General features: G+C 46.9%; 1 protein-coding gene across 1 annotated transcript; it reads left to right on the top strand.

The window, feature by feature from the left end:
* Positions 1 to 7,718: 7,718 nt before the first annotated feature.
* On the top strand, positions 7,719 to 15,044 carry PSMB1 (proteasome 20S subunit beta 1). Its single transcript, XM_069954418.1, has 6 exons — positions 7,719 to 7,899; positions 8,873 to 8,980; positions 10,406 to 10,487; positions 11,628 to 11,757; positions 12,717 to 12,823; positions 14,771 to 15,044. Exons 1-6 carry the CDS (start codon positions 7,790 to 7,792, stop codon positions 14,954 to 14,956), a joined length of 723 nt encoding a protein of 240 aa, XP_069810519.1. The 5' UTR covers positions 7,719 to 7,789; the 3' UTR covers positions 14,957 to 15,044.
* Positions 15,045 to 26,144: the final 11,100 nt, after the last annotated feature.

Genomic DNA, 26,144 nt, shown 5'->3' with positions numbered 1-26,144 from the left:
TCTCCAGATCAAAGTGCTTTATTAGTTACTTCCATGTCCTGGTATGGGAGGTATATACCTATATAGACAACCTCCTCCTGGTATGGGAGGTATATACCTATATAGACAACCTCCTCCTGGTATGGGAGGTATATACCTATATAGACAACCCCATCTGGTGTGGGAGGTATATACCTATATAGACAACCTCCTCCTGGTATGGGAGGTATATACCTATATAGACAACCTCCTCTTGGTGTGGAGGGAAGATCCTACAGAAATTCAGTCGTTTTTTAATTTTTGAATCACAACCGGTATAACCATGGAAACTGTATACAGCACCAGGGACCTGTATAGAAGAAGGAGGGGACTAAGGCAGGGGTGTAGGGGAGTAATGAGGCCCCATAGCAAAAAACTGCATGGGGCCCCATGAAACCTTGAATGGGGTGGTGTGCAATTAGAACTGGGGAAGCTGGGGGTGACTGGGGCAGAGGGACAGTTGGGGGGTGATTGGGGCAGGCTTGGGTTAGTCTGGGGGGGTACTGGGGCAGGCTGGGGGGGGACTTGGAAAGACTGGGGGAGACTAGGACAGACTGGGGCAGCTAGAGTGACTGGGGCAGAGGGAAAGCTGGGGGTGACTGGCAGACTAAGGCAGCTGGGGGTGACTGGGGAAGGGGGGCAGGCTTGGGTTAGACTGCAAGGGAATGGGGCAGGCTGGGGGGGGACTCGGAAAGACTGGGGGCAGCTGAGGCAGGCTAGGGGCGACTGGGGATGACTGGGACAGGCTGGGGGCAGAGGGAGAGCTGGGGGGGAGACTGGGGCAGAAGGAGAGCTGGGGTGGGGGCTGGGGCAGAGGGAGAGCTAGGGTGAAGGCAGAGGGAGAGCTGGGGTGGGGTCGTGGGTAGAAGGAGAGCTGGGGTGGGGGCTGGGGTAGAGGGAGAGCTGTGGTGGGGGCCGAGGGAGAGCTGGGGGGGGGACTGGGGCAGAGGGAGAGCTGGGGGGGGGGCTTGGGGGAGGGAGACCTGGGGGGGGGGGACTGGGGCAGAGGGTGAGCTCTGAGGACACAGGCTCCCCTCCTGGTCTCCTGCACTTGCACCGGAGGTCCCCGGTGTCCGGAGGAGGCAGCTGCCGCAGGGACAGCTACGTTCGGTGCTGGAGTTGCTGGAGATGTACAGCGGGATAGAGGGGTGCAGTGCAGCCCCCCGATCCCGCTGTACATCTCTAGCAACTGTAACTCCAGCCCCGAACGTAGCTGTCCCTGCGGCGGCTGCCTCCTCCGCACACCAGGGACCTTCAGTGCACGAGATCAGGAGAGGAGCCGTTGGGAAGGGAGTTGAGGAGGCTGCCGATGGGAGACGGGGCCGCTGATTATGCCGTGGGTCCGGGTGGCCTCCTAGCCTTCGGCGCCCATGCGGTGGCCCGGCCTGCCCGGACATAGAAACGGCCCTGCTTAGGGGGATGGGCTAAAGGCGGCCTGTGATGGAGGAAAGCTGTTGGTCGGGTGAAGTGACGCGCGGGAGGGACGGCTGCACGCGCGATCTTGATGTCACGCGGCAAGCGCTGTTTCACCCACGAGGAAAGTTTTATTGCGGGGGCCCAGGCCCCTGGCCCCCCCGGGCCTCATAGCGACGGCGTACTCTGCCCCCATGGTAGCTACGCCACTGGACTAAGGGCCATTCACACTATGGAATTGGCGAGGAGATTCCGCTCGGAACCTCTGCCTGTGGACTCCACGCTGAATCCCATCTGCTATGTCTTTCCATGGGAGGTCTTGTGCGCCTCCGCTCTCCACGCCTCTCTGCTCTTAGTGTGATTTCGTATTGTGAATGGGCTTTAAAGTGGAGTGGGTGCAGAGGAGGCAACCAAGGTCATTAAAGAGGTACTTCGGACTAGGGGTATTTTTACTGTATGGCCGGGGAGGGGGTGGATATAGACGCCGTCCACTTACCTCCCTGGTTCCAGCGCCCGTTCTCGGATCACGCCACCCTGTTCTCCATTCCTAATGCCGCTTCCTGGTCTGAGCTGCGGCTTAAGACATAACATCTCAAGGCCGCTTAGCCATTCAGCAGTTGTAGCGGGGTCCCGCCTCGGCTGAGCTGCAGCTTAAGGGAATGGTTGGGTTACAGGACCAAGACAGACGTGGATTCTTTACTGTAAGAGCAGTGAGACTATGAAACTCTGCCACATGATGCTGTGATGGCTTATTCATTAAATGCGTTTTAGGGAGGCCTGGATGCTTTTCTCGATAAATATAATATTATGGGCACTAGATTACATAGGATAGGACGCTGATCTAGGGATTATTGATTGTCATTGGTGGGGAAGAATTTCTCTCCCTGTGATGGGATAATTGTCATCTGCCTCATGAGGGTTTTTGCCTTCTTCTGGATCCACACAGTAGGGTTATAGCTGGAACTTCATGAACTCTTGTCTTTTTTTCAACCTTATTAACTATGTAACCTCAAATGTACTACTCTCTATTTCTGTTAACATTCATTTCTTGGATGTCACTTTGAGGGTGACCAGATAACTACATGGGAAATCCTCTGTGGGCAATGGCGTATTACATGCCACCATTATAAAATCCTTCACATACCATCCACAATCTCTCCAGACACAAATGTGTCAGAATAGGTAGGGCCCTCCCAATTGTACTATATATATTTTCCTGGGATGTGATGCTGACATGGATCTTGCCTTCATCTCAGCCTGGGAGAAAGAGCTCAAGGATTCCCTTTCGGAAGCAGTTCAACTTAACCCCTTAAGGACGGGGCCCATTTTCGTTTTTGCATTTTCGGTTTTTCCTCCTTGTATTTAAAAGGCCATAGCACTTGCATTTTTCCACCTAGAAACCCATATGGGCCCTTATTTTTTGCATCACTAATTGTACTTTGCAATGACAGGCTGAATTTTTGCATTAAGTACACTACGAAACCAGAAAAAAATTCAAAGTGTGGTGAAATTGAAAAAAAAAACGCATTTCCTTTATTTGGGGGAACTGTGTTTTTATGCCATTCGCCCTGGGGTAAAACTGACTTGTTATGCATGTTCCAGAGATCAATGAGATAGGCACTCATTGCTGCAGAGATCAATGAGATAGGCACTCGTTTACTTCCGGCTGCTGCAGCCGGAAGTAAACGAGTGCCGAGCCGGGGACGGCGCCATCTTGGACGAGTCCCCGGCCGGCATCAGTAACGGAGATCGTTGTCCCGGAGGAGCGATCTCCCCCACTAGACACCAGGGAAAGGTTGCCTCCGGTAATCGGAGGCAGCTGTCAACTTTGACAGCTGCCTCCGATTAGCTAATTAGCGGGCAGGGCGATCAGACCGTGCCCGCTAATAGCAGCGGTCCCGGGCTACACGGGCACCCGGGACCGCAGCGCGGCCCCGCTTTGAAGTGCTAATGAGGACATATGACGTACCGGTACGTCATATGTCCTTAAGAGGTTAAAGGAGAAGTCAGGCATAAATTTTTATTACAGTATTGTATTGCCCCCCAAAAGTTATACAAATCCCCAATATACACTTATTACGGGAAATGCTTATAAAGTGCTTTTTCCCCTGCACTTACTACTGCATCAAGGCTTCACTTCCTGGATAAAATGGTGATGTCACTTCCTGGATAACATGGTGATGTCACTTCCTGGATAACATGGCGATGTCACTTCCTGGATAACATGGTGATGTCACTTCCTGGATAACATGGTGATGTCCCTTCCTGGATAACATGGTGATGTCACTTCCTGGATAACATGGTGATGTCACATCCCGACTCCCAGAGCTGTGCGGGCTGTGGCTACTGGAGAGGATGATGGCAGGGGGACACTGAGGGACACAGGGCACTGGGGGGACACTGAGCATCCCTCTGCCATCATACCCTTACCGGCCTGTTTACCACAAGTGGCGTGGACTGCGCTGCCTTCTCCCGGCAGCATAGTCCAGCCACTTCCAGTGAGCGTGTGCAAGCCGGACGGTAAGGGGGAGTAGGTGAGTAGTCAGATGCGATGGCAATGTGCGCTCCTGTCATCTCTGCTGCCGGGAGGTGGGGGGGATCGTGTGAATGAGGCCTAATGATAGAGCCGCGCGCCCCTTAGACTTGTCCTGCTCTGCTGGTGTCTCCTTTTGTTGTACTGCTGTAGATACAGGGGCGTAACTACCACTGTAGCAGCCATAGCGGCTGCTATGGGGCCCACCGCATCAGGGCCCCACTCTTGCAATGCACTGGGCCCACTGAGATGTCATCATTTGCAGCGCCAGGTGGCCAATCCGGCCTCTCAGGTTCTGCAAATGTCCCTCAACTGCAATCGCTCCTGAAGAGCACTTGCAGTTTTGATGGCTTAGTAGTCAGTCATGAAGGAGGGGGGCCCAATCAAAAGCTTGCTATGGGGCCCAGCTATTTCTAGTTACGCCACTGTGTAGATATCTGACTTTCTTAGGCAGAGCGGCCGGTGCTGCAGCACATCCTCTCCTGGCTCGTTCTCCAGATCGGTGCAGGTGTGAACACTGAGTCCCGGACTGATCAAAACTTTTACAAACGAAAGGTACACCTAACAGTTAGTGCCCACTGATTTCCATATCAGTAGTTAAGGAGTATGCAATATGTCAAGCAAAAAAAAAAAAGGACATGTCCTGGTACGGACCCTCATTTTCCTGTGGATTCGGCAATTGAAGTCTATGGGATCCGCTAATTTTTGTGGACGGTAACGTTTTATAGCGGATCTGCGCTTTATCACAGGTTGTGTCTCTAAACAACCAGGACCCAGGAAGCAGATCCGACAAAAATACTGATTGTGAATGCACCACAGGTGCAATATAGCGATGGTTTATACATAATAATATACATACAAGAAAAATACACTAGACGTGTGAACGAGGCCTTATCATGGGGGTGAAGCGCATAACTGGGCACTTCTCCCTGATCAGTGGGGGGTCTCAGTACAGTGGGGGTGTATGGAGCAATATATTTCATAGCATGTTCTGTCCATACACAAGTATAAGCTCTATAGAGATGAGAGTGAGAGTTCCTGGTGTATATCATAGGTAAGGATGAGCACATAGGAGATCTCAGAGGAGGATGGACCGTACATAGGCGATCGCAGAGGAGGATGGACCACACATAGGCGATCTCAGAGGAGGATGGACCGTACATAGGCGATCGCAGAGAAGGATGGACCGCACATAGGCGATCTGAGAGGATGGACCGCACATAGGCGATCTGAGAGGAGGATGGACCGTACATAGGAGATCTGAGAGGAGGATGGACCGCACATAGGAGATCTCAGAGGAGGATGGACCGCACATAGATCTCAGAGGAGGATGGACCGCACATAGGAGATCTCAGAGGAGGATGGACCGCACATAGGAGATCTCAGAGGAGGATGGACCGCACATAGGAGATCTCAGAGGAGGATGGACCGCACATAGGAGATCTCAGAGGAGGATGAACCGTACATAGGAGATCACAGAGGAGGATGGACCGTACATAGGCGATCTCAGAGGAGAATGGACCGTACATAGGAGATCTCAGAGGAGGATGGACTGTACATAGGAGATCTCAGAGGATGGACCGCACATAGGAGATCTGAGAGGAGGATGGACCACACATAGGAAATCTGAGAGGAGGATGGACCGCACATAGGAGATCTGAGAGGAGGATGGACCGTACATAGGAGATCTGAGAGGAGGATGGACCGCACATAGGAGATCTGAGAGGAGGATGGACCGCACATAGGAGATCTGAGAGGAGGATGGACTATACATAGGAGATCTGAGAGGAGGATGGACCGTACATAGGAGATCTCAGAGGAGGATGGACCGCACATAGATCACAGAGTAGGATGGACCATACATAGGAGATCTCAGAAGAGGATGGACCGCACATAGGAGATTTTAGAGGATGGACCGTACATAGGAGATCTCAGAGGAGGATGGACCGCACATAGGAGATCACAGAGGAGGATGGACCGCACATAGGAGATCACAGAGAAGGATGGACCGTACATTGGAGATCACAGAGGAGGATGGACCGTACATAGGAGATCACAGAGGAAGATGGACCGCACATAGGAGATCTGAGAGGAGGATGGACCGCACATAGGAGATCTGAGAGGAGGATGGACCGCACATAGGAGATCTGAGAGGAGGATGGACCGCACATAGGAGATCACAGAGGAGGATGGACCGCACATAGGAGATCACAGAGGAGGATGGACCGCACATAGGAGATCTCAGAGGAGGATGGACCGTACATAAAAGATCTCAGAGGAGGATGGACCGCACATAGGAGATCTGAGGAGGATGGACCGTACATAGGAGATCTCAGAGGAGGATGGGCCGCACATAGGAGATCTCAGAGGAGGATGGACCGCACATAAGAGATCTGAGAGGAGGATGGACCGCACATAAGAGATCTCAGAGGAGGATGGACCGTACATAGGAGATCTCAGAGGAGGATGGACTGTACATAGGAGATCTCAGAGGATGGACCGCACATAGGAGATCTGAGAGGAGGATGGACCACACATAGGAAATCTGAGAGGAGGATGGACCGCACATAGGAGATCTCAGAGGAGGATGGACCGTACATAGGAGATCTGAGAGGAGGATGGACCGCACATAGGAGATCTGAGAGGAGGATGGACCGTACATAGGAGATCTGAGAGGAGGATGGACCGTACATAGGAGATCTCAGAGGAGGATAGACCGTACATAGGAGATCTCAGAGGAGGATGAACCGTACATAGGAGATCTCAGAGGAGGATGGACCGCACATATGCGATCTCAGAGGAGGATGGGCCGCACATAGGAGATCTGAGAGGAGGATGGACCGTACATAGGAGATCTCAGAGGAGGATAGACCGTACATAGGAGATCTGAGAGGAGGATGAACCGTACATAGGAGATCTCAGAGGAGGATAGACCGTACATAGGCGATCTCAGAGGAGGATGGACCGCACATAGGAGATCTCAGAGGAGGATGGACCGTACATAGGCGATCTCAGAGGAGGATGAACCGTACATAGGAGATCTGAGAGGAGGATGGACCGCACATAGGAGATCTGAGAGGAGGATGGACCGTACATAGGAGATCTGAGAGGAGGATGGACCGTACATAGGAGATCTGAGAGGAGGATGGACCGTACATAGGAGATCTCAGAGGAGGATAGACCGTACATAGGAGATCTCAGAGGAGGATGAACCGTACATAGGAGATCTCAGAGGAGGATGGACCGCACATATGCGATCTCAGAGGAGGATGGGCCGCACATAGGAGATCTGAGAGGAGGATGGACCGTACATAGGAGATCTCAGAGGAGGATAGACTGTACATAGGAGATCTGAGAGGAGGATGAACCGTACATAGGAGATCTCAGAGGAGGATAGACCGTACATAGGCGATCTCAGAGGATGGACCGCACATAGGACATCTCAGAGGAGGATGGACCGTACATAGGAGATCTCAGAGGAAGATGGACCGTACATAGGAGATCTCAGAGGAAGATGGACCGTACATAGGAGATCTGAGAGGAGGATGGGCCGCACATAGATCACAGAGGAGGATGGACCGTACATAGGAGATCTTAGAGGAGGATGGACCTACACAGACCGTACAGACCGATCCTCCGATCACTGCAGAGACCGGTTCATTACAGCCACCAGTCTGCCCGGCCTGACAATGACAAGACAAGGGGGCGGGGCCTGGCAGCCGGGAACCATCACCGGAAGTAGAATGCCGGAAACCGGAAGTGCAGTTTTCGCCATCTCTACAGTGATACAGCAGTGCGGTGTGAGGTAGAGCTGCAGCTGCCGGGATGTATGTTTCCAGCGCCGCCCGTCCTGAGCAGAGGCTGTACCGGGACATGGATTACCACTACACCGGGCCCGTGGAGCAGCGCTTCAGTCCCTACACGTTCAACGGGGGGTAAGGCTGCTGGCCGCCGCAGGGAGGCGCTCTATCTCCCCCTCTCTCTATCTCTCCCTCAGGACCGGGTTCTCTTCTGCCATAGATCGCTCCCTGCTCCTGGGGAAGTGATCGTTCATTTCAGGAGACGTTTATTTTTCTCCTTTCACTTTCGGTTTGGGGCCGGTTATCAGGGTAGAACAGGAGGGCGCCCTCCTGTGGACGGGGACAGTGCTACAGCCTTAGGGTGGTATTACATGGGCCGAGCACGGACGATAATACCTGCAAACGAGCGCCGATCTGCTAGATCGTCGCTCGTTTACTGGTCCTATTACACGGCCGATAATCATTTAACAAGCGCTGCAGGGACGTTGTTACCGATGTCCTTGCAGCCCTTGCTAAACTGGCATACATTACCCATCCAGGTTCCAGGGCTGCTCCTGCCGTCCGCTTCTCCCCGGGTCTAGCGCTCTAGCTTCACATCGGCCTGTCAGCTGATAGGAACAGCCCTGGAACGTGGATGGGTAATGTATATCGTTAGTCGCCGCCTGTGCTCCGCTATTACACGCAGCGGTGCGCGGTCGGCGCCCAACAAAAATAGGTTCTAACCTTTATCATTGATCAGCTAATGATCGTTGTCATCGGCTGATCATTGCATTTATTACACGGAGTGATATTCGGCCGATTATCGTTCCGTGTAATAGGGCCCTTAGGGTCCAATTCCAGGGCCCGATCAATAATGTAAATAGCACCCATCTGCTAGATCGGCGCTCGTTTACTGGGCCTATTCCACGGCCTGATAATCGTTTAGCGAGGGCTGCAGGGACATCGTTAGAAAACCTTAGTGAAAAAGTTCTTGAAACGTATAAAACTGCTCATCGTCACTTGGCCATCAGTATTAGCTGAGGAGAGGGGCTACGTGTCAGACCCCCACAGATATCATAATAAAAGTGGTCCAGCAGATAATAACACTATCTCTCCTCTTTCTTCCTAGCACTGTTCTGGCTCTGGCAGGGGAAGACTTTGCTTTAGTTGCATCGGATACGAGACTCAGCGAAGGTTATTCCATCCACAGCAGAGACACTCCCAAGTGCTACAAACTGTAAGTCACGTCTTATGCTGAATATACTGGTGGTGACTGTACATGAGAGGAGAGCCGGCAGTCCCAGCCATCAGTGCCTGGAGTGTTATATCCCTGCAGGGACCTGTGATTGTCGGCTCATGTGATGGACATCGTGGCGGAGGATCAAACTCTCAATCTGGCACAGATTTCTAAGACTGGCGCTTGGACTCCCACAGAGAGATTTTTGACATATAAACTGCTGATCTAAGTAAATCCCCGATCCTGCCATAAGATTTGTGTTTGCACTACTGATTTCTGCAAAAAAAAAAAAATACAACAGTGACCCTTAAAACTTTAAAGGGGTTATCCAGTGCTACAGAAACATGGCCACTTCTTTCAGAGACAACACGACTCTTGTCTCCAGGTCAGGTGCGGTTTGCAATTAAGCTCCATTCACTTCAATGGAAATGAGCAGCAAAACCTGCACCCAAACTGGAGACGAGTGGTGCTATCTCTGGAAGAAAGTGGCCATGTTTTTGTAGCGCTGTATAATCCCTTTAAAGTTTGCCAGTTCCATTTTGTCCAGTGTATTTACCCCTCACCTTTTTATTCAGTAGTGCCACACTCTGCCTACTCTTTCAAATGAACTGGTGTTAGAAAGTTACTCAGATCTGTCAATTACTTCTATTTAAAAATCTCAAATCTTCCAGTACTTATCAGCTGCTGCATGTCCTGCAGGAAGTGGTTTATTCTTTCCAGTCTGACACAGTGCTCTCTGCTGCCACCTCTGTCCATGTCAGGTACTGTCCAGAGCAACAGCAAATCCCCATAGAAAACTACTTATGCTCTGCACAGTTCTTGACATGGACAGCAGAGAGCACTGTGCCAGACAGGAAGGAATACACCACTTCCTGCAGGACATACAGCAGCTAAGTACTGGAAGACTGGAGATTTTTAAAGAGGGTCTGTCACCCCCTGTGCCGGGGTGACAGGCTCCCGGCCCCCCCCCCCCCCCCCCCCCCGCTAGAGCCCCCTATACTTACCTGATCGCGCTCCTGAGATGGGTCCGATGCCCATAGAGAATGAATGCTGAGTCTGACGCTCCACTCATTCTCTATGAGCGTCGGACTCATCTCAGAAGCGCGCGTGCCGGGCTTCGGGCGCTGAAATCTCCGTCACCGGACCGGATCAAGAAGCGGGACCCGGCACAATCAGGTAAGTATAGGGGGCTCTAGTGGGGGGTTGGGAGCCTGTCACCCCGGCACGGGGGTGTGACAGGTTCCCTTTAAATAAAACTAAATTACAAATCCTATATAACTTTCTGCCACCAGTTGAATTGAAAGAGAACATTTTTGCCGGAGTACTCCTTTAATACTACTAGAAATTGTTGACTCCAGATGATTGGACATCAGCATTACCTGTGTAGTAAATACTTTTACCATTGTTTTCCTTCTCGTGCTGCAGGACAGACAAGACAGTCATTGGCTGCAGTGGGTTTCATGGGGACTGCCTCACACTGACTAAAATCATTGAGGCCAGGTTAAAGGTAAGTCACAAGTCACAATTCTTTTTTCTATTCCTAATATGGTTGGTACAGGAAACATCACTGATCTCAGGGAGACCAGCCAAAGAAGACACTGTTGGCTGGTTAAAGTGCTCAGTACTGTGATATCCTAAGTACATTGCTCCCTGGGAAACATCAATATGCAAAAAAGTCTGCGGCACCTCATTTACAAGTATCAAAACATATGACTGGCCAGATATCCCTGCAGGGAAGGGCCTAGAAAAGGGAGGGCTCTTGTATGGAGACCACCAAATTAAGTGGCCACTTCAGTCAATATTCCAGTAAATTACGAATCAGATAATATGACTAGGAAAATACCAAGGCCAGGTATCCATCCACATACAGCTGTTTCTGGGTGTTGCCCCTCATCAGTGTGGAGCAGGATTCTGGCTAGGTGGGAGCAATGCCTAGTAGAGCCATTAAATAAACGGATCACTGATCTCACGGAGACCAGCCGAACGATAATACAGTGAGATCCTAGGTGCATTGCTCCCTGGGAAACAACAAAAGGTCAGTGGAGCCTCATTTACGAGTTTCAAAACACAGGACTAGCAAATCTATCCAGAATCCTGCTCCACGCAGATGAGGGGCAATGCCTGAAACAGCTGTCTGTGGATGGATACCTGGTATTTTCCTGGTCATATTATCTGACTCGTAATTTAGTGGGATATTGACTGAAGGGGCCACTTATTGAGGTGGTTTTGGTGGTCTCCATACAAGAGTTTGTTAAGCACTTCCCTGGAGGCATATCTGGCTAGTCCCGTGCCTATGTTCCTCCTGGCTAGTCCCGTGTTCTATGATTACAGCGATAGGTAAGTACTAGAAGAACTGACACCAGTTGATTTGAAAGAAAAAAAAAAATCACTGGAGTACCCCTTTATGTCGTGTGGGATTATTTTAGGCTATGTTCACATCTGCGTTGGAAGTTTCGGTAGAATTGAAGATAGTTGTGGATTACATGACTATATGGCTGTGATGAAGCAGAACAATGGGAATAAATGTGCAGCTATGAACCCAGCCTTACATACATTCAAAAAATTATGTTGTGTTCCTTCCCACAAACACTGAGACCTTACATTGATGTATACTTATTCTTTTATGCTCCTTTTCTCTCATGTTAAGATGTACAAGCACTCAAACAACAAGACTATGACAAGTGGAGCCATCGCAGCCATGCTTTCCACAATCCTCTACTCAAGACGCTTCTTTCCTTACTATGTGTACAATATTATTGGAGGACTTGATGAAGACGGTGAGCTGTGGTTTATAACTCGTTCATGTAACAATAGTGACCAAATCCTACATTTCTATAGGCCTTCTGCACATAACACTGGAACCTTGAGTATAATATATAAGAAGCTGTTATCCACATGGATGTTTTTACCCCTGTTTGCTAAGGGGAACACATACTCCAGCTTGCTTGGGTAGTGCTGGGATGTAAGGACTATGTCCAACCTTATGGCTGGTAATTTAGTGTTTTGTTTTTTTTCTTCTGCTTTTTCTGATTATTGGCAACGACCTTTCCTAGAAACGCTATTTCGACCAATAATCATCTGTTGTAAAAGTGGCTGGGATCAGCTGTGGAGCGTGAAAATGCCCGCCCCTCTGTCGATCACTTAAAAATGTATCATTTTTCATACACACACCCTCCTGTGTGCTTAGATTATATATATAAGTTGAAGATACCAGATCACAGCAGCGTTGATGGTAAGTGTATACTGCTGATGTGATGGCATTTGGAAACTAGCAGCACGTATATTACATATCTGTGATGTCAGTTCCCCTGGCCACATGAATGTTACATACATTGTACATGCGCCTGGCTGCTCGATAAATTGTGCCGTGTAAATGTACTGCAAATTATCACTGATTGGCGCTTGTTTGCACTCTTGCACTACCCCATGATGGGCCATGTAAAAGGACCCTAAGGGATATACCAGCAATATCCCCTACCCACAGGTTTATCATGGAATGCCTGACCTTTGGGGGTCCCAATCTCAGTCTCCAGCTGAGTAGAGCTGTGGGTTGACATGCACACCCAGCCACTCTATGTAACCGTACACTGCACTCGGCTATGTCTGGCAATGGAGAGTGGACCAATCCACCGTTCTGTTCTCATTGTTGTGATCATTACCCCTTTAATTTAATCCATTATTATTCAGTAAAACACATATGTACTTTGTGACATTAACATCAAACTTTTCCTTTTAGGTAAAGGAGCAGTGTACAGCTTTGATCCAGTGGGATCCTACCAGAGAGATGCGTACAAGGCCGGTGGTTCTGCCAGCGCCATGCTTCAGCCCCTCTTAGATAACCAGGTATAATTGTTGGTGTATCATTTTACAGTCCTAAGCCCCATGTAATACCAGCTGTAACAATAGTCCAGCTGTCTAACTGAAGCTCAATGATGCAGACTTTAGAGCCACTGTGGTAAAATGATTAATGTAAATGCTGCCAGTGATATCTACAATAGTTTGTACTTAAAGGAAATAGCTGTCAAATCTTCAGCTGTGATTATTGTGGTGAGGTTGTCAATTATATCCTTTAACCCTTTAGTAAGTGGCCGATTTTAGGCCTAAGGCTGGGTTCACACTGTTTTTGCTGTCTGTTTAAAGGGAACCAATGAGTACGATTGTGCTAATATGGTTCCCAGCTGCACAGTATAGAGGTACTGTGCAGCTCCCCAAGGCTGCCAGCAGCGTCTGCAGCATTCACTTTAGATCAGGGAAAAAAGGTGTGCGAGGCCGGGAAAGGTGCGGCAGCTAATCAATCTGGATGGGGAGCTGCCCCAGAGATTGATGGGTTCCGTTTAATGGAAGAAAAGAGATGCATTTATGTACATCAGTTTTGATCGGTTTTTCCATTGGCTTCAATTATTAGGATCAAACCGCATCCTTTTTTTTTTTTTTTTTTAGCGTACTGAAGTGTGGTTGGTACACTGTATAAAGTTTTTTGTTTTTTTTTTAAATCCCTTTTTATAATGGAAGCCAATGAATAAATGCAACGCAAATGCATCAATTTTATTTGTTTTCATTAAAGAGAAAGCAAAAACAGAGTGTAAACCTGTTGGCGAGCAGTGCGGGCATGATTGGCCAGTAATAGGTCTCTCTGCCTGTCAATCATCACCACATTGCACTCTGACAGGCAGAGAGTCATGACTAGTCACAGACAGCTCCCCGCCCAGATGACTAGTTGCTGCCCCTCTCCAGGCCTGGCGCAGAATAATAAAACTTCTTTTTTACCTTTTATAAAGCTACTGCTGTAGCCGCGGCTGGTATGTTTCCCGAGCTGCTCGGTAGCTCTATGTTATGATTCTGGGAACCATATCGGCACAATTTTTGGTTCCCTTTACCTTATGTGATTTATCAATTATTTGGAAGAACAATATTCAAAGTAATAAGCCTCGGACTCCCTTCACATGTCCATGGCTGGTTTTACGGTTAAGAAACACTTATGAGGAAGCCTTTTAGGAGGCTTCAGGAGACCGTCAGTGTTTCCTGGTCGTAAAAAAGGAGTAAAAGAAAAGCATACTCTCCTTGCTACAGGCTGCAGCAGTGTCCTCCTCTGACTTCTTCTTTGCTCTCTAATGCGCACAAGTGACGTGACTTTTTTGCGGGAAGGTGTGGGGGGGGTGCAGTTGATGGAGTCTGGAAATATAATGCTGCTTCCAGCCACATGAGTAATTGACAGGATCGGGAGCTAGAGGTTCCCGGCCAAGACAAACACATCGCTGCTATTGACTATATGCACTTCTGTTTAGGAGCATGTACAGTTAAAGGGCCAAGATCAGCATCTGGTGGCACTTGCGTCTGGTGTTGGCCCGGACTGCCATTCAATGCATCCCAAATTCAGCACAGATTCTAGATGTGCATCCATGCCAGAATTCCAGATAAATATAGGCCATATTTTCTAGCATGGACACCTTTCAGGAAACGACCTGAAGGGGACACATACCCAATAGAACCCTATAGGTCTGGAAATTTAGCCGGATATCATTACAACAAATCTGGTAGATTTCACGGACGTGTGAAGGGGGCCTTATGGAGCAGAGGAAACTTACCCGTTACAGAAACCATTTCTACTGACCTGGGACAGGGGATGAGGCATCAGTTTGCAATAGAACCCTAGGGTCGCCCTAGTCCGCCCTTATATTATTTCCTTTCTCATTATCCTAGGATACATATACTCTATCCCAGGCAGGTTTACATTCATCTACCATGCTGTAGCATAAATCATTAGTAATAATTCTCGGCTTATGCTCTTAGATTGGATTCAAGAACATGCAGAACGTGGAGCAGCTTCCTCTGACTTTGGAGAAGGCGCTACAACTTGTCAAAGACGTATTTATTTCTGCCGCAGAACGAGACGTGTACACAGGAGATGCCCTGAAAATCAGCATTGTTACCAAGGATGGTATAAGGGAGGAGTCCGTTCCTCTGAGAAAAGATTAATTCCCCTGATTTTTTTGCAATCCGATAATTTTACGCCTGTGACTTTTTTTCTTTATAAAATAAAATATCAACTTTAGGGAAAAATGGGGTTCTGCCTCCTAGTTGTCATTTAGCTGATCCACATTCACCTACATTTCTCTCTGCAAATCCTGAGAAATTCACAGAATACACAATGAGGTGTAAAACTCTATCCATAGTGTGTGTGTGTGTGGGGGAGGGGTATTCTATCTGTCATCCCTGCAACAGATCTGTGGTGAAAAAAGTCTACTGAAACGTTCGCTTCTATAGGTCCAGACCCAAAATCATCAGCCGCCGACCGTGCGTTGCTTCGTGTAAAAGCAATGCGCGGCCAACGCCTGACAAGTAATACTTTACCTGTCCACGGTTGTCTTTTTTTTCTGCGCTTTGCATCTATCCCAGACAGTGATTGGCTGAGCGGCCTGTCAGCTCACACAGGCTGCACTGAAGCTGCAGCGTGCGGTGGCGGGAAGGAAAGCAGAGGGCAGGAGAACATCAGGAACGTGGACAGGTAATGTAAACTATTTGGGTAAAGGCGGCACGGACATCGCTAACAATGTCCATGCAGCCCTTACTAAACGATTAACGCCCAGTAAATGACCATTGATCTAGCAAACTGGTGCTGGTTTACAATATAGATCGGGTCACCACATGCTGGTGTAACACTACCCTAAGGCTTATAGGTCCTCTCCCTGCTCTTTCTCGTCTTGCTGCAGCAGACTTATTCCATAGACTTACAATGGAGCGCATAAAGGCAGAGATCGTAGTGGGAGAGTTGCTTAAAAGGGTACTCCGGGCAAAATGTATTTTTAAATATGTTATAACATAAAGAAAGTTATACAAATCTCTAATGTACAATAATTATGGGAAATGCACATATAGTGCTATTTCCCCAATTCAGTAGATCAGACAGGCTTTACTTCCTGAAAAAAAAATGTGATGTCACGTCTCAAGTGTAGCTTCTGGCAGGGCGCGCATGTAGAAGTATAGAATAGGGAATAGACGTCTATTCTCCCTCCCTGTGCTGGTCCCCCCTGCCCGGTCCTATTACACTTGCTGAAGTGGGGTGAGCGCTCCTTATCTGACGCTCACCCCAACTAGCCGCCCGTTTCCGTGCAGGAGCGCTCACCCTCCGCCCAGTCCGGGCGGAGTGAGCGCTCATGCACCTGATCCAAATCCGCCGCCCCGTCCCGGCAGGGTGAGTGCTCATGAATTTTCGGACTTGCAGCCCCTGATGTAAGCCGGCTGCTCCGTCCTGTGCACGAGCGCTCACCCGTCGCCCGGTCCCGACGGGGTAAGCGCTCGTGCATCTTCTAAGCAGCTGCACCTTCTGCCAAGCAGCTTGCTTCATCGTGCACGGGAGCGGGTGGTGGCGGCGGCTCAGATGAAGCAAGCTGCTTGGCAGAAGGTGCAGCTGCTTAGGAGAAGATGCACGAGCGCTCACCCCGCTGGGACCGGGTGGCGCGTGAGCGCTCGTGCACAGGACGGAGCAGCCGATTTGGAGCAGGTGCATGAGCGCTCACTCCGCCGGGACTGGGCACCCCACTTCAGCAAGTGTAATAGGACCGGGCAGGGGGGTGGGACAGAGGGAGGGGGGACCAGCACAGGGAAGGAGAATAGACGTCTATTCCCTTTCTATACTTCTACATACGCCCCCTGCCGGAAGCTACACTTGAGACGTGACATCACATGTTTTTTTGAGGAAGTAAAGCCTGCCTGATCTACTGAATTGTGGGAAATAGCACTATATGTGCATTTCCCATAATTAGTGTATATTAGGGATTTGTATAACTTTCTTTATGTAATATATTTTAAAAAATATGCCCGGAGTACCCCTTTAAGGGCCTTCTACACAGACCAATTGCCGTTTAAAAGAGTTGCTTGAAACGCTCCCTTACCTGTGAACACTCTGCCATATTGTTTATGATTGGAGGGCCGCAATACTCACTAGCTATAACAGGAGTTCAAGGGTTAGATCCCCAGACAGCGGCTATGCTGTGGATTCTGCAGAGCTGGGGGGGGACCATCTACCTCAGCTGTCACTCTTCTCCCAGGTACAGATTCCTGATCCCCGGGGCTCTGAACCTATGCTCAGGGACTTGTTGAAGGTTAGTGCAATGCGGCTATTACATTTGTCGGTGAATGCAGGTGATAGCCTCATGGAGTAATCGGCTTTAGTGTGACAAAATCTACAGAAAATCACTGAGGCCCCCTGCTGTGGAGGGCACATTGAGGACAAGCTGTCTTCTATTATTTATTGCAACCACCGGAACAATCCGGTAATGCACATCCAAGATGGATGACTAAGGGTCCATTTACACAGAAAGATTATCTGCCAAAGATTTGAAGCCAAAGCCAGGAATGGACTATAAACAGAGATACGTCATATATAAAAGCCTGAGATTTCTCTTATTTTCAAATCCATTCCTGGCTTTGGCTTCAAATCTGTGGCAGATAATCTTTCTGTGTAAATGGACCCTAACAGAACAGACTGTGCAGAAACAAACCATTTGCAGGCTGCTTGTTCTCAGCAGCTTATTACCATCTAGAAGCCTATCCAGAAGTGATAGGCTTAATTCACCAACATCAAGTGCTGGCTCTGCAACCTCCATGTGTCCTCTATGGTCTATCCTGCCTGTTTGCAGGGCAGAGAGCACCCACTTTGCTTACAGATGCCCTGAGACACCCAAACTGATGACAGGAGAGGTGCTGTTCCTGATAGAAAGCAGCCATGTTTTCCTAAGACAGGATAACCTTACTTTGTGAGTGGAAAGCTCTAATGCATTGGGGTTTATGTAGAGGTAAGGGTCTGTGTTTGCTTGTGTGCTGTCAGGGATTTTTTGAGGCCAGCAATGTGAGATGCCTCTCTTATAAATCCCCCCCATGTATTATTGTACTTTTGTACATTGTGTTTCTCCTGCCATCTAGTGGCCTTATGCCGGTACTACTTTTGTGTATCATGGACTTACTATTTTGCTTCCATGGTTTTGCAGTTAACTTTTCTTAGTTGAAACATAAAAAACATAAAAAACACCCAGTTATCTTTTCCTGGAACATAAACACAAAAATAAATAAGTTAATCTTTCTGAAAGAGAGATCCCATGCATAATTATATACAATGTGTGACATAGCCAGAGGATAGATGATGAGTGGTGGATGGTGCTAGACCACTGTGACCCTGACCGATTGCACAAAGTTGGGTCCTTTGGGAATGAAGCTGCAATATGCATACTGGACTGTGGCTTTATTCACCCTTTTCCCTGGCCCGCTGTTGTCCACCTGTATCCTTGATATTCTCAGCCTTCAGCTGCTTCTCTTTCTACTTATCCAAATGGGGATTTCCTACTGCTCTTGGCAGTTCCTGACACTGACAGAGGTGGCAGCAGAGAGCAGGACATACAGCAGCTGATAAGTACTGGAAGACTGAAGATTTTTAAATTGAAGTACTTTTAGAAATCTATGTAACTTTATGACACCTGTGTCACTGTCGTGAATTTTTTTTTGCATAAATCAATAGTACAGGCGATTTTAAGAAACTTTGTAATTGGGTTTATTAGCCGAAAAATGCATTTTTATCATGAAAAAGCAGTTTGAGGCTTCCCCCCCCCGTCTTCATTGTTCTCCTATGGAGAGAGCTAAATGAAAGATCAAAACAGAACAAGAAAGAGTTAATATACAAATGCATCGCCCTTTATCTCCTCTGACAGTCACCAGTGATCTCTCTGAGCTCTGATTACAGCTGTCACCCAGCTCCCTGCCTGTAATCCTCTGTTCTCAGCTTTCTGCTGCCGGCTAACTCCCTCCATCCTCCTCCCCCCTCCCCTCTCCCTAGAACAGACAAGGTTGTGTCTGATGCACCAAGTCACAATTTCCTGAATTTTTGCAGTGGATGGAAAAGAGGAAGGAGGGGGGGACCTGGGGAAAGGCTTTTTAAATGCAGATAATGGCATATTTGGCTAATAAACCCAATTACAAAGTTTCTTAAAATCGCCTTAACTATTGATTTCTGCCCAAAAAAAAAAATAAATAAATAACCGACAATGACTCTTTAAAGTCACTCCATCGCTTCCTCCTTGCCTGAGCTGATGCCTCTCCAGTTGCCTGCCCTGATCCTGATTAAGTATACTGCTGTCTCTTCCCTGGTACCGTGCTGATTCTGTACTTAAAAACCTAACCTGCTGACTATACTGGTTTCATCTGTTCTCCGGTAGCCCACAATGACTCTGTCTGGTTCTTAGCACCAGCCACTACTGACACCGGGGCCACAGAGGTAAAATGACCTGGAGTTGTCCAGCCATTGAAGTCCATCTTCCATATCCTGGCTAGAGAGTGAAAACTTAGAGGGGACTTTGCTCCCTGGTGTGGCTCAAAGCTAAACCAGTTTGGTATCACAGCCCACATCCACTGCCCCTTGTTTATTAAAGTGGATTTCAGGTCAACACATAGATGGATGATTCTAAGGACCACTAAAATGGACATAGTTACCTTCAATTGCCGTAAGGAGTTAACTGCTGAAGCAATAGACCACCAGCAACATTACAGGAATTCTACAGGAACATTTGTTCATATATTATTTTAATAATTATTTTTTATGCTTATTTTCATGCATAAAGATTAAAATCCACCTGTCTGAATGACTTTGTGACGTCTTGTTTGCAGTTGTTAGTATTTTTATTGTTTACATACCACATACTGAGTCTGGTGTGTTATATGGTGCTTTTCCCATAGACTTCTCTATAGGTTTTGAAAAACACCAAAAATGCATTTTAGAAGAAAAAAAAAAGAAGAAAAACAATGAAATTTATTGAAATTCTTGTTAAAACAAAAAACAAAAAAATAGATAAAAGCAGAAAAAAAGTGTAAATGACTCATGCTGTTCTCAATTTAAAACCAAGCTGTGTATTTTGTATTTAACCACAAGATGGCGCTGTTACTTCTCACTAGTACATGTATGGTTTCCACATTAGTTAGGACTCCATGTCACTGTTCCCCTCACCTCCGCTCCTCTGTCAGACAGTGCAGCAATCCTTAGCTTTGACTTAGAATTATTTTGGGCTCCCGTCCCGCTACCCCGAACACTGTCTTCCAAAAATCCAAATCAAAGAGCTTCTACCAGAGCCAATTCCCCATGATATAATAATAATTTTAAAGGGGTTATCCAGTGTTAGAAAAACATGTCCACTTTCTTCCAGAGACAGCACCACTCTTGTCTCCAGGTCAGGTGTGGTTTGCAATTAAGCTCCATTCACTTCATTGGAACTGAGTTACAAAACCTGCACCCAAACTGGAGACAAGAGCGGTGCTGTCTCTGGAAGAAAGTGGCCATGTTCTTCTAACGCTGGATAACCCCTTTAATTTTCAGACCACTTTCCCATCACTGTTCTTCCATTGCCCCCTACAGTACTAATACATATCACAGTCCTGAAAGTGAAGTATCATCAGTTACATCAATTTTTTTTAACATTTCCCGATCTGCACCAGTGCAGGGAACCTGGTGACGTGGCTGGAGCTCAGGGCGGTGCTGAGGAGATCAGTGGGGTCTGGAGGGAGGGAGGGTTTGGTGGATGCTTGCTGGGCTGAGCGTGTACAGCTCAGAGCTCAGCGGGGTCCGGGGAGGTGGAGGGGACTGGGCGCTGCCGGGGTGCAGACAGCTAGGGGTGACCCAACCCGTCTGGTCCTAGAAACGGCCCTGGCAATGAAGAACTTAAAGAGGATGTACCATCAGGTACATCCTGATTGTTATTGTTTTCAACAGTAACATTGGAGCGATGACATGCTGTGATAAAAATAAATAAAATAAACACGAAACAAATGGCAAGGTAGAGAGCGATAGACGTGATTCCCATGTATGCGGATTGCTTTCTACACCACCAGCTTGTTTTCTGTATACAGTGGTACCTTGGTTTAAGAGTAACTTGGATTAAGAGCGTTTTGCAAGAAGAGCTCACAGTTTTTCAAAATTGTGACTTGGTTTAAAAGCATTGCTTTGGTGTAAGAGCTCCCTGTACTGGGTGGAGCTGGGGAGGGGCATGGTCTGCATAGCGGGGTCTACAGCACTGTACTCTGACCCAGGAAGTCTCCCTCATCTACTAAATCATAACAGATCCACTGTATGCTGGGGCTTACATCAGGGGACAGGACTGTGGGGGTAATCTCTTCCTAGCTGTAACCCCTTTCTCCCCGGACAGAGAGTGCTGCATGTATGTGCCCACATCTGCCCTCATCTCATTCTTTCATGCTCCCTGCAGTCTGTCAGTCCTTGTGTTTCCCATCCTCTCCATTCTTGCTACAATGTGCCTGCACTTACACTCAGCTATACACACTGCTGCTATATTGTGCCTGCACTTACACTCAGCTATGCACACTGCTGCTATAATGTGCCTGCACTTACACTCAGCCATTCACACTGCTGTATATAGAAGTTTCTGTCACCGTCCTAGTTATAATGGGAGCCTATGGAGGCTCCCATTATAATTGCATAGACTGTTTCTATTAGCAGAGATGAAGGGGCAGAGTGTACGTTGCTTAGTGCATCTTCCCTTTCATTCTAGCGATCAGTGGGGGTCTCAGCACCTGGCATAGCATGTCGCTATGATTTCAAAAAGTTTTTTCAAAGTGTCACTGTCATTAAATTTTTTTTTGCAGAAATCTATAGTCCAGGCGATTTTAAGAAACTTAGTAATTGGGTTTATTAGCTGAAAAATGCATTTTTATTAGGAAAAAGCAGTTTGAAGCCCCCCCCCCCCATCTTCATTGTTCTCTATGGAGAGGGGAGAGATGAGGCACCAAAACAGGACAACAAAGAGTTAATTTATAACTACATCGCCGGGCTATCTCCTCTGACAGTCAGCACTGACTTCTCTGACCTCTAAATAGGTGCTTTCAGCGGCTCCCTGTGCTGTAATCCTCTGTTCTCTGCTGGCGACTAATCTCCCTCCCCCCCCTCCCCTCTCCATAGAACAGACAGGGCTCCGCTGATGTAAAACAGTCGTGATTTCCTGATAATGAGCAGTGGATGAGGGGGGGGGGACCTGGGGAAAGTCTTTTTGAATGCAGATAATGGCATATTTGCCTAATAAACCCAATTACAAAGTTTCTTAAAATCGCCTGGACTATTGATTTCTGCAAAAAAAAAATAATAATAATTTAACGACAGTGACACTTTAAGTCATAGTTACATGTTACGATGAATCAACACCGATTTTTACTTTAAAAGCTAATAAAGAAAACCCCTACACCCTGTATAAGCTGTGGAGAGCTGGTCTTGATGTGAATCTGCCGTAACATTTTGGAGGGGCTTCAGTTGTCCATCCTGGAGTAAGATAATACTTTTCAACAGAGCTAAAACTCAATACAACAACAACGAAAAGGTAAATTTGCTTTCAATAGTCGCTGATTGATCCATATTAGCAGATGCCGTCACTCCAACCTGTAGCGGCGACCGCTTCAAAGAAACTCCCAGACTTCTGCTTTGTGTTGAAAGAGTAAATGAAGCCGCGTAGCCGGTCAGCTGTTTCTTTTGTCGTCTGGCTGTTGTCACGGTGGTCAAATATATCTGTCTCTTCTACAGCTCCCCCTGAAATACTATCTCATACCTTACATAAACTATGGTAACTTACTGGTGCCCAAACCACAAGGAGAACGGTCTCAGAATATAGACTGCTGTGGTATCCTTTACTGAGAGACTGTAGGTTATAGCACTGTACATATGATAATAAATATATATATATATATATATATATATATATATGTGACTGTACACTATATATGTCATTTGGAGATTGCTCAAATGGCTCAGACAGATTAGGATGTGCTGCAGTGTTCAGATAACGTAACCTGTACTGCCACCAAGTGGCCAGAATAAATATTGCTGCACTACAATTAGATTTGGCTTATAGAGCAGGGGCAGGGAACCTTGGCTCTCCACCTGTTGCAAAACTACAACTCCCATTATGCCTGGGAGTTGGCATGATGGGAGATGTAGTTTTGCAGCAGCTAGAGAGCCAAGGTTCCCTACCCCTGCTTTAAAGTGTCGTTATAACTTTCAAAATCTAAATCAACAGTAGATGTGATATAAAGCAACTTTGCAATTTACATTCATTATTTTTATTTATTTACTTTTTGTTATCATGCTCTAAAACAAAGCTGTATCCAGGTCCAGTCTCCTGAAGGCAGCTATATAACAGCTATACTTACTGTATCCAGGTCCAGTCTCCTGAAGGCAGCTATATAACAGCTATACTTACTGTATCCAGGTCCAGTCTCCTGAAGGCAGCTATATAACAGCTATACTTACTGTATCCAGGTCCAGTCTCCTGATGACTGCTACATAACAGCTATACTTACTGTATCCAGGTCCAGTCTCCTGAAGGCAGCTATATAACAGCTATACTTACTGTATCCAGGCCCAGTCTCCTGAAGGCAGCTATATAACAGCTATACTTACTGTATCCAGGCCCAGTCTCCTGAAGGCAGCTATATAACAGCTATACTTACTGTATCCAGGTCCAGTCTCCTGAAGGCAGCTATATAACAGCTATACTTACTGTATTCAGGTCCAGTCTCCTGATGACTGCTACATAACAGCTATACTTACTGTATCCAGGTCCAGTCTCCTGAAGGCAGCTATATAACAGCTATACTTACTGTATCCAGGTCCAGTCTCCTGAAGGCAGCTACATAACAGCTATACTTACTGTATCCAGGTCCATCCTCCTGAAGGCTGCTATATAACAGCTATACTTACTGTATCCAGGTCCAGTCTCCTGAAGGCAGCTATATAACAGCTATACTTACTGTATCCAGGCCCAGTCTCCTGAAGGCAGCTATATAACAGCTATACTTACTGTATCCAGGTCCAGTCTCCTGAAGGCAGCTATATAACAGCTATACTTACTGTTTCCAGGTCCAGTCTCCTGAAGGCAGCTATATAACAGCTATACTTACTGTATCCAGGTCCAGTCTCCTGATGACTGCTACATAACAGCTATACTTACTGTATCCAGGTCCAGTCTCCTGAAGGCAGCTATATAACAGCTATACTTACTGTATCCAGGTCCAGTCTCCTGATGACTGCTACATAACAGCTATACTTACTGTATCCAGGTCCAGTCTCCTGAAGGCAGCTATATAACAGCTATACTTACTGTATCCAGGTCCAGTCTCCTGAAGGCAGCTACATAACAGCTATACTTACTGTATCCAGGTCCATCCTCCTGAAGGCTGCTATATAACAGCTATACTTACTGTATCCAGGTCCAGTCTCCTGAAGGCAGCTATATAACAGCTATACTTACTGTATCCAGGTCCATCCTCCTGAAGGCTGCTATATAACAGCTATACTTACTGTATCCAGGTCCAGTCTTCTGAAGGCAGCTATATAACAGCTATACTTACTGTATCCAGGTCCAGTCTCCTGAAGGCAGCTATATAACAGCTATACTTACGGTATCCAGGTCCAGTCTCCTGAAGGCAGCTATATAACACCTATACTTACAATATCCAGGTCCAGTCTCCTGAAGCAGATTCAGGACGTGTCCATTAATCACATGACTGCCTTCTCTCTGTGAGTGCTCAGATGGCCTGGGATACACAGGACTTCCTGTTTTCTGTTTTTTTTTTGTTTTGTTTTTTTTAGAAAAAAAGTGTCAGAAAACAGGAAGTGCCGTGTTCTCCAGGATAACAAAAAAAAAAAAGACTGTAAATTGCAAACTTGCTTTATATCACATCAACTGTTGATTTAGGTTTTGAAAGTTATAACGACAGCGACACTTTAAGGAATTCATAAATCCACAGATAGTGTATATTTTTCCTGTCTGTCCTATATTTATATAATAACACTTTGGATGTGCATTATGCATTACACGTACATTGTGCATGTACAGTTCTTGTTTGGATCTGTATATATAGAGCACTGTGTCAGACTGTAGAGAAGGCACCACTTCAGGGCTTACAGCAGCTGATACGTACTGGAAGATTGGAGACTTTTAACCCCTTGTTTGCGTATATGTAACTCTTTGATCACTTTTTTTTTTACAATTTTTGTGGATTTGATGTGCTCAAAAATTGTCAATTTTGCACTTTGGCAGGGTCTGCGCTTACACCGTTTACCGTGAGAGATTACTTTATTAATAATAAAAGTCCCCCAGGGGCGCTAAAAGTTAAAGTATAAAAAAATTAATGTCTTTTCCTTGAAGTTTTTTCTGTCTATTTGCAACATATAAACTGTTTTCCCAATTTTTCTATGATGCATTAGTTTATTATGTATTTATTATTTATAGACGACGATTTATATAGTAAATAAAGCTATATGTTTTATACCATTTTACACCTATACAGTCTTCCTTGAGGACCTGTCACCCTTCTTTTCCAAACGATCAGTGCTGTATTGCTCTAGGTTGCTGCAGCCCAGATCTGTGGATTACCCAGTCGGGATCAGCGTCAGTCCGATGCTAGGGCCTGGGCGGGCAAGAGAAAGGAGAGAAAGGCTATTTAGTGCCATTTAAATGCAGCTATCAGTTCTGGGCGATTGGGCCGCACCCACTAATAGCTGCTGTCCGTACAGCCCCTCTCTGAAGCCCCTCACCCACGGCAGAATGTACATTTAAATTCTGATGTGGGAAGAAGTTAATAGAAGTAAATTACAAATCTATATAACTTTCAATTGACAATTGACATCACTTCCTGCATTTGGTCTTATATTTTGCCGTTACTAAAGACCAAATGACCTTAGTGACGGAGCCTCAACTGCAGTTTTACAATAAGTGAGACACCTAGTGGCCAACTTTATAGCATTGTATTTAATATAGAAAACTTCCATAGCTTGTCATCCCTGTTAGTGCTCACATTCTAAATTCACCTTTCTGTAGAAAATTCATATTTTTGCATAAAATCTCAGTTTATATCTCAGTACTGGAGTGATAGATTGAAATAAGAGTTATATCTCCTGAATCAGAGTAAGAGGCCCTCTTATTCACCCTGTTTTACTTTAGTTAGCAAAAAGCTGTTGACAGATCCTTGTTAACCCCTTCACGTTAGCAATCTGTAAATATACATTCCCGTGCAGTAGGTGTGTCGGGCTGCTTCAGTGTGATCAGTCCCACGCACATTAGTGTTCCAGGAGCTGGGAATAATGACAGGAAGCCGCGATCACACAGCTGCCCACCATAAC

This window comes from Dendropsophus ebraccatus, chromosome 15 (genome assembly GCF_027789765.1).
Source record: "Dendropsophus ebraccatus isolate aDenEbr1 chromosome 15, aDenEbr1.pat, whole genome shotgun sequence".
In the NCBI taxonomy this organism is placed as follows: Eukaryota; Metazoa; Chordata; class Amphibia; order Anura; family Hylidae; genus Dendropsophus; species Dendropsophus ebraccatus.
Note: the sequence above shows the minus strand (reverse complement) of the source record. Positions and strands in the feature narration are given on the sequence as shown.

Coding starts and splice junctions, on each gene's coding strand:
- PSMB1 (XM_069954418.1), top strand. CDS start 7,790: ATGTATGTTTCCAGCGCCGCCCGTCCTGAGCAGAGGCTGTACCGGGAC. Junction 11,758..12,716: donor TGGAGGACTTGATGAAGACG/GTGAGCTGTGGT, acceptor TTTTCCTTTTAG/GTAAAGGAGCAGTGTACAGC. Junction 12,824..14,770: donor AGCCCCTCTTAGATAACCAG/GTATAATTGTTG, acceptor TTATGCTCTTAG/ATTGGATTCAAGAACATGCA.